Here is a 13,940-nt window from a genome sequence, read left to right as displayed (position 1 = left end):
TGCTCTAAAGAGCTAGCTTCTCTTGTGCCATCTACTAAAATTCATTCTCGTGTTACTCGTCATTCAATTAAGTGTCATCCTTTTTCTGTGACTGTTCCTAAGTGCTACAAAAACGCTTATTTGTCTAGTTTTTTTCCTCGAACATCAGCTCTTTGGAATTTGCTTCCTTCATCTTGCTTTCCTGATTCATATAATTCACAATCTTTTAAGTCGTCCGTCAATCGTTATCTTGCTCTACAATCTTCATCTTTTCTTTTTCAGTAACTTCCAACTTTAATTAGTGGCTGCTTGCAGCCTTGTTAGAAGCGAAGATGTTTAAAAAAAAAAAAAAAAATCGTGATGGTGAAATTCTGAGGAAAGTGCCTACACTACAATGTACATACTGTATACATAGATAAACAATGCGAGGTTGGATTATTTTGGCCAGCACTGTAGATGTTTTTTGGCCTGTGGATCTGTTAATTGATGCCTCACTAACTGTGTTACATAGAGCTTTGGCAATCTTTGTCGTGATTTTTGGCAATCTTTGACTTATTGGATAATTTTCATTTTTAGCTATTTTAGCTAACATCATACCAGTGATCTTTGCATGTTTCGAAGGGATGATGTAACCAACACTTGTACTATTGTCTTCTTAACTTTCACTACTAGAATTGTCTGTATCCTCAAACAATTGACTATAATTTTTTTCAAATTTTTTTCTTCAAGGTGACAGGTCTTGCAGATGAGTTGTAAAAGGTTCTGTCACAATACTGCATTGATCTTACAATTTTGAATATCACTTTGCTTTGCACATTTCTTTGGAAAACATGGTATCTTTATTTTATTCCATAATTAACAAACTTCTATGGAGATTTCTTTAATATTTCTTTTATAATGATTTAGGAATATTTTTTCAATTCTAAGAAAATATTGGTTTTGTCTGACATAACTTTAAAAAATCGATCAGTATCAATTAAAATCCCATACAAACGATTTCTTGGCTTTGAAATATTGGATCAATTTCTCTAATTATATTATTCTCTGATATTTTATACATATAATTTCCTAACTTTTTACAAAACTTTAAAATGGATTCGCGCAGAAGTTTTTTTTTTTTTTGTGCATTTTTATAGTTTATTTAAATTATATATATATATATATATAATATATATATATATATATATATATATATATATATATATATATATATATATATATAAATATATATATATATATACACACCCACACATATATATATCAAAAATATTCCTAAATCATTATAAAAGAAATATTAAAGAAATCTCCTTAGAAGTTTGTTAATTATGGAATAAAATAAAGATACCATGTTTTCCAAAGAAATTTGTGCAAAGATATACATCAGTCTTTTCCGTTTAAAATTTAATACTGGCACACAAAAAAGCACTGGTCGGATAGTCATTTTTAGGTTGGTGTGTGTGATTTAAAAAACTCATTTTTTTTGCTACTTAAGTTAAAATAAAAACAGCAAAAAGAATGTTTTAAATAAATACAGATGAAAAAATTAACAAAAAACCGGCAAAACCAAAGCTTTATTCAAATTCTAGATAAAATCATTAAAAAAACAAACAAACAGAAAAAAAATTAGTAAAAGTAAAAAACTTTTTATATAAAATTACGTATATTTTAATATATGTAATAGCACCTGTATACACACAGATATATATATATACATATATATATATATATATATATATATATATATATATATATATATATATATATATATATATATATATATATATATATATATATATATACACATTTAATTTATATACAGTCCCTGGCCAAATTATTAGACGCACTAGAAAATTTTATGAAAAATGGAAATTATCTTGTGATACCATACAGGAATTGTGTATTTACCAGGTGCAATATATGTTTTTTGCTTATTCATTTGATTATCTATATTATATTACAAATAAAACATTATTATGAAAGAACAATATGTATTTATTGATTCTTTAAAAAAAACAGACATAAATATACTTAAATGTCAATATTTTGTTGAGTCACCTTTAGCCGCTAGAAGAGCTTTAATTCTGCGCGGCATGCTGTCAATGCAGGACTGTACTGTCTCCTGGATTTGAGGATGATGATTCCAGACGTAAATTATTCTTTCTATGAGTTGAGGTTTGTTTGTAATGACATCTTTAGCCACTTCTCTTTTCATCAACTCCCAAATGTTTTCTATGGGGTTCAGATCCGGGCTATTACCTGGCCAATCCAACAGAGGAATATTTTGCTCTGCCAAAAAAGCTTTGACAGATCGAGCTGTATGGCAGGGAGCTCCATCTTGCATAAAAGCATAAAAGTGAATGGTTCCCCATTTGGAAACCATTCTTGGAGCTGCGGAATCAACCAATTTTGCAAGACATTTTTGTACTGGTCTTGCTTCATCATACCATTTACCACGTACAGATGTCCAGTGCCTTTGGTGCTGATGACTGACCAAATCATCACTTTTGTAGGGTAATTCACAGTCTGAACAACACAGTCAGGGTTAAATTTTTCTCCATGACGATGCACAAACTGAGCTTTGTTCTGCAAAATTTCAAATGTGCTTTCATCAATGAAGCAGACCTGTCAAAAATAGCAACAAAAAACACTAAACATTTGTGCTGGTCTTCTGTCATCATAGAAAAATGTTAAATGCATTATTTGTGAAAAAATTGTAAAGAAATTGTAACAAATTACCGATCTCCAGAAGTCCAGATCTTTATCACGGAACTGTTTGGCCCACGTCAGACGCTTTGCTTTTATTGCAGGTGTTAACTTGGGCTTCCTGGCAGGGTGGTAGGCCTTAAAATCTAAATCTATTAATTTTCTTCGAACAGTGCGTTCAGAAGCATTCACATTAACACCTTGGAGTTGCGATGTTATCAGTTTTGTGGTAGCAAATCTGTTTTCAAGGCAAATTTTCTTTAAGATCTTTCTGCCATTGGAGTGAAAATAGGCTTTTTGCCGCATTTTTTCTTTCGTATTGGGATCAATTCTTCCCCTGACTCAATTTTCTGTTTTATGCGTCGTATATTAGCTTTATATATTTCCAATCTTTGTGATATTTCGCAATTTGAAAGTACTTTAGCATTCAGGCCTTTATTTCAGCTTTTTTGCGTGGTGTAAGATCGGCTTTTTTACCCATGCCTAAAGTGTTCAAACTTATTATTATTTATAAACGTTGAACAAGAAATAAACAGTTAAATGCGTAATATGTACTGTAAAACTGCTAAATAAACAAACACTTCAGATAAACACGTCCGCAACTGAAGCCACCGCAAACGCGACTGGAGCAGCTTTCGACTTGTACACGTTAATGTACTAATTGACTCACACTGTAATACCATATATGGAAAATACATACAAACACGAATTGTATAATAAATATCCTACATAAAAATCCATCACATCCATGTTTAAATGTGAATGTACTGCATATAAACTGGTATAATGTGATAAATTCTTAAAAAACTCGAGTGCATCTAATAATTTGGCCAGGGACTGTATATATACACAAGTTTCTAAAATCTACCTTCAAATGTTGGTTTTTTATATAAAAAACTAATGGAAATAGATTTTATATATATATATATATATATATATATATATATATATATATATATATATATATATATATATATATATATATATAATTTATGTTAGTTTTGTTAAATTCACCAATAATAAATTCAGACATACATCATAAAACTACTTGAAATGGCTTGAATTGATACAGTTACTGAGTATTTGCCATGCCTAACTAAAAAAATAATTTTAACTTTACAAATCAAAAATCAGTGTCAGAGAACACCAAATGGCAAATCATTGGACTTTTTTAATCAAAAAAAATTATCAATGTTGAAATAGACAAAAATGTGGGTGTTTCTAAATTTTGAGCTTGAAATACAGTGAAAATCTGAAATCTGACATGTGACGCCATTGACATGACTTGCTCTAGATGACTGTAAAAACTTAGTGAAAAAAGTAGTATTTAGATTTGTTCTGCACCAAAAAAAAAAATCCTAGACTCAGCAAAAAAAAGTTAAATCAAATATTCGACCAATCTTTATTCAATTTAAATGCAAGCAAAGATGTTGTCAGAAGAATATTAGGAAAATAAAGTATTTAGTATTACATTGCAATTAGGAAATCTATCCTTTCAATTATAGATCAATGCAAAAGACAAAAGTGGTGCGAAGATTGTTTGCATTGGACAGAAGATTGGAAAAAGTGATTTTGAGCAGTGAATCAAATCTTAAGGTTGTAAACAAAAAGAAAAAATCTGCCGGATCAATCAATATAACTTCAAAAATACACAAGAGTCATGTTTGATTCCATTGATAAAGAAATTGTATGGTAGAACCAAACAATACATTTTCCAGCAAGATTAGGCTTCAGCACACACAGCACATAGTGTAACACACCATTTCAAAATACAATTTGTTATTTTTGTGTCTTAAATTACTAGACTCTAAACCAATTGAAAATATTTAGTCATGAATCAATGCACAGTTGGTAAACCACAAAACTCAAACAACTGAGTATTTAAAGTAACATTTGAAAGAGCATTGGTTAAATGTGCCACATGAGATGTGAACGAAAAAGGTTGAACCAATGAGAAGATAAGTCCTTTAAAAATTGATCAAATTTATGCTAGTCAATTTTTGATTATATAATTAATTAATTTTTTGTAACTACTTTTTTAACTATTTTATCTTTTTAATATTGTTTACCTAAATGATTTTTTTAAAAATAAAAAATAAAAATATATTTTCCAGATTTTTTCAAAAAGAGTTTAATACCTTAATTAAAATTATTTTTATTTTATATTTTACTTTTAAAAATAATCTAAATGTGGGTAATCAGGTTTTTAATCAAAAATATTTCAAATACTTGTAAGCATCATATGACAGCATGGTGGCCATCAAAACTTGGTTACTTTCTTTGACAGAACCTCCTGGAACCTTCATTGCAGATAAAACAGTTGAGTTTCCATGTTTTATTTCAGCTACAAAAACATCCCCAAATCCTCCTTTGCCAATGATTTTAATTGGATTAATTTTACAATTATTAAGTACATAACCAGGATCAACATCAAGAAAGTACTAAAAATAGAACATAATAATGATAAAAAAAAACATAATTACAATCTTTTAACTTTGAATGAGAAATAGTGACTACTATAGAAACAGTATAAAACTACAATAAATTTTTTTCACTTTAAATTACTATTTAAATTTAACTAAATTACACTAAAATATTTCAATTTAAAGTTTGTTTGATTTTGACTGAAAAATGAGAGGGAAAAAGTGCTAAAATTTTTTTTTTACTATTACCTTTATAAGGTATCTCTTCAATCTATCACCTTTCTCTTTATTCCATTGTTCTACTTCCCAAAACTGCACTCTTTTAGATGTAATTTCTGATCAAATTGACCATGCCCTCTCTATTTACCCCTCTGTCAATATTGTTATTGTTGGTGACTTTAATGCTCATCACATTGAATGGGTTAACTCTAACGACACTGACCATGCTGGCAATAAAACCTATAACTTCTGCATTTATTAATCTCTTACTCAGATAGTTAACTTTGTGACGTTTTCCTGACAACCCTAATCATTAACCTTCACTCTTTGATTTTTGTCTGGTCTCTGATCCTAGCTTGTGTTCAGTTTCTCCTTTTACTCCTTTAGGTGGTTCTTACCATGCAATGATCTCTATAAATCTTTCATCTCGTATTTCCTTTACGGACTCACCCTATCATTGCACTACTTACTACTACCGTAAAGTTAACTGAGATTCTTTTCATAATTTTCTTTGTGATGGTCCTTGGGCTGATTTCTTTTCCCTCTTAGCTAAAAAATGCGCCTCCTATGTAACCTCCTGGATTCAGGCAGGAATGGAAGCTTTTATTCCTTCTTGTCAGTTCCATCAAGCTTTATTCTACTCCATGGTTTTAACCTTCTACTATATCTAATTGTAACCTTATTTTTCACCTTTTTCAAAAGAACTCTCTTGAGAACAAACAGCTATTTATACTTGCAAGAAATCGATGTAAAAAGGTGCTGTCATATTCTAAGCTTTATTATTCTCAGTTCACTAAATCACATATCTTATCTCAGAATTTAGGCTCTAGAGACTTTTGGAAACTCTTCAACTGCGCCATTAACAAGGTTAGGTCTAACGTTCCATCTCTCATTCATGGTACTAATCTTATTACCTCTCCCAAGGATAAGACAGAACTATTTGCAAAAAACTTTTCTTCAATTTGACCCTTGAATCTTTTAGCCATTCTCTTCCTTACATTCCAATTAAACAGGTTAACCCATTTTTAGACATTCAAATCACTCCAGCTTCCATTGTTAAAGTTGTATACCAACCAAACTCTTCTATGGCTTGTTGTCCATACAACATCCGTGTCATTGTCTTACCAAATTGCTCTCCAGAAATCTCTTGAATTCTCTCTAAAGTATTTAATAAGTGCTTGACTGAGCCTTGTTTTCCTGCCTGCTGAAAAATGGCATCTGTTATTCTAATTTTCAAAAACTCCTTTGAACATTCTGACTCCTCCAATTATTGTCAGATCAGTCTTCTTTCTGATATTAGCAAGGTCTTTGAGTCTTTAATCAACTAATTTCTCATACCCCATCTTTAATCAAATAACTTACTGTCAGACAACCAATACAGTTTTTTATCCTTTTGCTCTACAACTGACTTGCTAACTGCTGTGATTGAAAGATTTTATTGTGCATTAGATGGAGGCAGAGAGGCTAGGGCTATTGCTCTTGACCTATCTAAGGCTTTCAAGTTTGGCTTGCTGGTATTCTCTATAAGCTTGTTTCATATGGTGTACCTGGGAAAGTTTTTGAGATTATCAAATCGCTTTTTTCTAACCGCTTTATTAGAGTCATCCTCGAAGCCCAACACTCTTCTTCATTTTCAGTAAATTCTAGGGTACCTCAAGATTCTATCATTGGGCCTGTTTTGTTTGTCATCTACATTAATGATCTTCCTGACAATCTTACATTTAAAGTAGCTCTTTTTGCTGATGACTCAACTTTACACTCTTCTCTTTTCAATCGCTTAGAACAGGTAGCCAATCTTAAATCTGATATCACTTCTGTAACAGATTGGGGCTCAGAGTGGCTTGTAAATTTTAACTCCAACAAAACTCAGTTATTTACTGCAAACAACTGTCGTAATACTGTCAACATTCCTATATTAATTGAAAAACAACACTCTCACTGAGTCCTCATTTTTACGTCTTCTTGGATTATTGTTACTACTGACTTTTCATGGAAACCGATATAATCGATTGCTAAACTAGCATCTGCTAAGTTTGCTTCTCTTTATCATGGTTGCCATTTTCTCTCTCATAATACCATTATCTACTTCTAAAAATCTCTTATTCGTTCCTGTATGGAATACTGTTGTCATAGCCTGGTTCTTCTAATGATGGTCTTTCTATTCTTGACAAAGTCCAAAAACATATTGTAAACGTAGTTGGACCCGCTCTATCTGCTAAGGTTGAGCCTCTTTTCCATCATTGTAAAGTTGCATCTCTTTCTCTTTTCTACAATTACTATCATGGTCGCTGCTCAAAGGAGCCATCATCTCTAGTTCCATCAAATAAAACTCATTCTTTCTTGACTCATCATTCAGCAAAGTCTCATTCTTTCATTGTATTTGCCCCTGCATGCTCTAAAAACTTTTATTCATCTAGTTTTTTCCTTGCACTTTGACTTTTTGGAACTCTCTCCCATATTCATGTTTTTCTGACTCATCTTCAACTTTTCAAGTCTTCTGTCAACTGTTTCCTTGCCCTACAACTCTATTCTTTTTTTTCTAGCAACTCCCAACTAAATAGTAGTAGCTTGCAGCCTTGTTGGGAGTGAATCAAAATAAAAAAAAAAATAAAAAAAGGTGCTTGTAGTAATGCTATGATGCTGAAATTTAGTACTAAAGGAGTTTAAAACCTGCTAAATCTGAAAATAATAGCTTTGTATCTATCAAAACAAAGCAATCTAGTTTATTTTAAGATCCATAAACTTCACTTAATAAGGGCATTACAACAAAATATTAAAAAAAAATCTGACTGATAGAAAAAAACTTTTAACTTTTCTCAAGATTTTCTGTATATATATGTATATATATATATATATATATATATATATATATATATATATATATATATATATATATATATATATATATATATATATATATATATATATATATATATATATATGTATATATATATATATATATATATATATATATATATGTATATATATATATATATATATGTATATATATATATATATATATATATATATATATATATATATATATATATATATACATATATATATATATATATATATATATATATATATATATATATATATATATATACATATATATATATATATATATATATATATATACATATATATATATATATATATATATATATATATATATATATATATATATATATATATATATATATATCATATATATATATATATATATATATATATACATATATATATATATATATATATATATATATATATATATATATATATATATATATATATATATATATATCATATATATATATATATATATATATATATATATATATATATATATATATATATATATATTTAAACAACTTAAAAAAGTATTCTACACAATAGAGTGCTCAATGTTCTTAAAAGAACAGAGCAATTATATAATAGTAGAAAATCACTTAACTAAATTTTTTTCCATTTTACACTGTGTTTCATCAACAAAGATTCATCAGAAATGCTTTTTTTTCATTTCTGATGAATTTTCTACTATTATTATATATATATATATATATATATATATATATATATATATATATATATATATATATATATATATATGTATGTATGTATGTATGTATGTATGTATGTATGTATGTATGTATGTATGTATGTATGTATGTATGTATGTATGTATGTATGTATGTATGTATGTATGTATGTATGTATGTATGTAAGTATGTATGTATGTATGTATGTAAGTATGTATATATGTATGTATGTATGTATGTATGTATGTACGTATGTATGTATGTACGTATGTATGTGTGTATGTATGTATGTATGTATGTATGTATGTATGTATGTATGTATGTATGTATGTATGTATGTATGTATGTATGCAGGCATGTATGCATGTATGTATGTATGTATGTGTATATATATATATATGTATATATATATATATATATATACATATACATATATATATATATATAACACATCGCTCAATAAGTCCGTAGGATGACATATAGATGGCAACACAAATACCGAATTTGTATTGTTTTTAGAAAGTACCAACCTTCAAACGATATCTGTCAAAGTTTCATGACAATCGGACCATTATTTACCAAGTTAGTGTGTGAACGATTGAATCAACTTTTGTGAATTGAAAAAAATGGAAAAATCAGAATTTCGTGTGCTCATTAAGCATTGCTTTTTGATGGGAAACAACACGGTGCAGACCAAACAATGGCTTGATAAGTGTTATTCGGACTCCTCTCCATCGAGGCAAATGGTTGAAAAGTGGTTTGCTGACTTTAAACGTGGTCGTACAAACACCGATGATGCTGAACGCTCCGGTCGCCCAAATTCGGCAGTTACTGAGGAAAACATCAAAAAAATCCATAAAATCGTCTTATCCGACCGCAAATTGAAATTGAAGGAGATTGCCGAGGCCATAAAGATAGCAGAAGGCAGTGTGTTTACAATATTACACGAACATTTGGGTATGAGAAAGCTTTGTTCGAAATGGGTGCCGCGTTTGCTAACACCGGACCAAAAACAACAACGAATCGATGATTCTGAAGCATGTCTGGCACTATTTCACCGAGATAAAAAGGATTTTTTGCGTCGCTACGTCACAATGGATGAAACATGGATCCACCATTTTACTCCTGAGTCAAATCGACAGTCGGCTGAGTGGACACCAGCGGGTGAAAGCCGCCCAAAGCGCCCAAAGGCTCAAACTTCTGCTGGCAAGGTTATGGCCTCCATATTTTGGGATAGCCATGGTATATTGTTCATTGATTATCTTGAGAAAGGTAAAACGATCAACAGCGAATATTACATGGCATTATTGGAACGATTGAAGGCTGTAATTGACGAAAAGCGACCGCACATGAAGAAGAAAGAAATTCTCTTTCATCAAGACAATGCACCGTGTCACAAGTCAATGAAAACAATGGTAAAAATGAATGAATTACACTTCGAATTGTTGCCCCATCCACCATACTCGCCTGATTTGGCCTCCAGCGATTATTGGCTGTTCTCAGATCTCAAAAGGATGCTCGAGGGAAAGAGATTTGGATCGAATGAGGAGGTCATCGCCGAAACTGAAGCATATTTTGAAGGAAAAGATAAATCGTTCTACAAACATGGTATCGAAAAGTTAGAGAAGCGCTGGAATGACTGTATCGCCTTAAAAGGAGACTATGTTGATGAATAAAATCAAATTATGTCAAAATGTTGTTGTTTTATTAGCTATCCTACTGACTTATTGAGCGATGTGTTATATATATATATATATATATATATTATGTATATATATATATATATGTATATATATATATATATATATATATATATATATATATATATATATATATATATATATATATATATATATATATATATATATATGTATATGTATATATATATATATATATATATATATATATATATATATATATATATATATATATATATATATATATATATGTATATATATATATATATATATATATACATTATGGAGAAACTTTTTTTCGGCTTTATGTTTAGTTGAGGAGTTATTGATGTATGATATGGGCACAAAATTTTGTGATTTGAGTTTATCAATAAAAATTATGCATTTTTTTAAAAAGATAATAAAAGGTATATTAAATACAAACTGATGGTAATGTGTTTTAGGTATGGTATTTACAGTATCTAATTATTTTTTAAGAGTGTTTCTCACCCTAGTTAAATCTTCTGAATATATATAAACAAAATGAACACCTTCAATGTTTTGATTGCATTATTTGTACATTGCTTGTGGAGATAAAATATGATTATCCACATCTCTTTGGTAGAGTTGCTAAACACTTGAGTGTACCACCTATCTTACCACAAGGTTGACTATATTATCTATCCCACTTCAAAGGTTGACTGTACCACCTATCCACCACAAAGTTCCTAACTGTGACTAGTTGAAAAAAAGTTTCATTTAGCATAAAGAATAAAATCTTCAAGATGGAAACAAAGATTCAAAGTCTTTTTGCAATTCTTATATTGATCTGCACACCCATCTGAAAAGTATTCAATATTTTTTATTTGAGGTAGATTTGTTGTAATGTCATTGCTGACAACTTCAATAATTTTATACATCATGTTTCCATCATGCATCATATCATCTGAAACAATACAATAAGATTTGTGCTTATGAACACCATGAAATATAATAATAATCACAGGATGGAATGTACATTGTAAATTTTCATTTGTAGTTTTCTGAAAAATCACCCAGAAATAATGCTGTTACCTTATTCATTTTGTTTTGTTTTTTGTTTTCAGGTATACTGCTTATCTTTGCTAAATACGAGTGTCGTGCAAGTTTTGTCAGTTTTTTACATACTAGTTCTATGTAATCAAACACTGGCTCTTTGTTAAGTGTTAAGTTTGACCTATCTGATGTTGTCCACTGATCAAATTCTACCTCATCATCATCTTCAAATTCTCCATATAAATCTCATATAAAAATTCATTGAAAATCTAAAAGTTTTTCAACAAATGCATTCATAGTTGGGGGGCATCTTTCACATTTTTGCATCATACAGTCTTTATTAGTCATGTCATAGACAATAGGTAACGATATTTTGTATATCACACAAAGGATGTAAAAGCAGTTTTAAATTCTGATGAACAGCACAGAAAAATACAGAATGTGTTCCTGAAGCACTAACAGCATTACACAATTGGTCACAATGTGCAAAATCTTAAAAACCCTATTTTTTTTTTGAAGGTTTTGAAACCCTTGGTTTCGAAGGAAACAAACAATTCTTTTACTACATAAGAGCAAACGTTTTACATGTGAACATTTTTCTTTATGATTATATAGTCCTTTTTACCAGGCCATTTTTATATGGTTATTCCTCATCTTCGTAAAAAGATTTGACCAGTTGAACTGTTACATTAGGAAGACTTTTTCCAAATTTAGGATTGGGCATGGCTAAAACACCTTTTTCTAATGCTATTTTCTGTGGAGTTTAAGCTTGTAATTTATTTTATGCAATATTTCAGGAATTTTTTTCAACTGCCAGTCAGTTGGAGCCATAAACTGTATTTTTTAGATAGTGCTCTTCAATTTTGTTAGTTAACTATACTATAATGTTACCAAAATCTGTCAGTTCTTTGAAACTTTCTTATGATATGTTAAGGGAAGTGGCTTCCTTTTTTAATGGAGGTTATTAATGGAATTTTCACTTACCTTCTCTGATTTTACTTGATTTATGCAACCCTTTAACCTTAATAGGAGATACTCCAGCAGCTCTAAAGTATCTACACCCTCTTTTTTATGTTGAATTTTCATTAACAATATCAAAATCTTCATTTTTAATCTTCTTTTCATTTTTACTCAAGTTTTTTAATAGACATTTCATAAACGTTCATTTTACAAGTATTCCTGTCAGTACTTTCATTCAGATATTACTTGGGTATATGATCGTTTATAACAAGGTCCATAATTATTTACAAAGAAACAATTGATTTTTTTATTCATAAAAAACTATAACGAGAAATCACAATCTAAACACTTAAATACAAGAAATCTTAAATACAATTTCCCTAATGAGTAAAGTACACTTAAACACAAACAATAAGACCAAAATAAATAACTATTATTTCTAATGAACATATTTTAAATGCCTAATTATTTATTAATTGGTGTCAATTCTCCACTAATTATCTACAAAAAATATGTTTAAAGGTAAATATCTACTATAGATATAAGTTATTATATGATATTTATTAGATATAATATTTATTATGTGATATTATTATTATATGATTATTTATTAGATATTAAATAAATATAACTTAACAAGATAATATTTATTGGATATTATTATGCACATATGTCATTTAACTACTTATTTTATTAATGAGATAATCACTATTTTATTGATGAGATAATCACTATTTGAATACAATAAAACAAGCATTAAAAAAAAGTTTATGTAATAATTGCACAATGCAAATGACATAACTATTAATGAAATTAATAGTAGTTATTAGTATTAATGAAAATAACAAATTGATAAATTAACAAAATGTATAGCACAATATTTTGTAACAACTTAAAAAATGTAAACTTTCAAATCAAATCACTTTTTGTTTTTTTAAATCAACTGACTTTTATTTATAAAAAATTTTTATATAAAAATTAATATAATTGTATATCAAAATGAATTTGCTTAAAAATAAACTATATTTTATAAATTTTAAGAAACAAGACAACTTATGATAATTTGTGTGAAATACAATAAGCTATTACAAAAACTTAACATAGAGAGATTAAACAAAAGCAAAAGTTTAAATCACTTACTGTTTTTTTAAATCAACTGACTTTTATTTAAAAATTTTTTTTATATAAAAATTTATATAATTGTATATCAAAATGAATTTGCTTTAAAATAAACTATATTTTATAAATTTTAAGAGATAAGACAATTTATGATAATTTATGTGAAATACAATAAGTTATTACAAAAACTTAACATAAAGAGATTCAACAAAAGCCAAACTTTAATTGTAGTTTTAAATCTAATATTTTTTTGAGTTTTTGTGTTGTTACTATTTTTTGCTTGA

General features: G+C 28.5%; 1 protein-coding gene across 1 annotated transcript in view; it reads right to left on the bottom strand.

The window, feature by feature from the left end:
- The window catches only part of LOC101240745 (leucine-rich repeat serine/threonine-protein kinase 1), a 228,046-nt gene that overhangs the window by 55,585 nt on the left and 158,521 nt on the right, over window positions 1-13,940 (bottom strand). The window contains exon 22 of the mRNA XM_065792720.1: window positions 4,912-5,123. Coding sequence (XP_065648792.1) covers window positions 4,912-5,123 — 212 coding nt within the window. The remainder of the gene's footprint in view (window positions 1-4,911; window positions 5,124-13,940) is intronic.

The sequence above is a fragment of the Hydra vulgaris genome, chromosome 03, assembly GCF_038396675.1.
Source record: "Hydra vulgaris chromosome 03, alternate assembly HydraT2T_AEP".
In the NCBI taxonomy this organism is placed as follows: domain Eukaryota; kingdom Metazoa; phylum Cnidaria; class Hydrozoa; order Anthoathecata; family Hydridae; genus Hydra; species Hydra vulgaris.
This window is presented reverse-complemented; position numbering and strand designations above follow the sequence as displayed.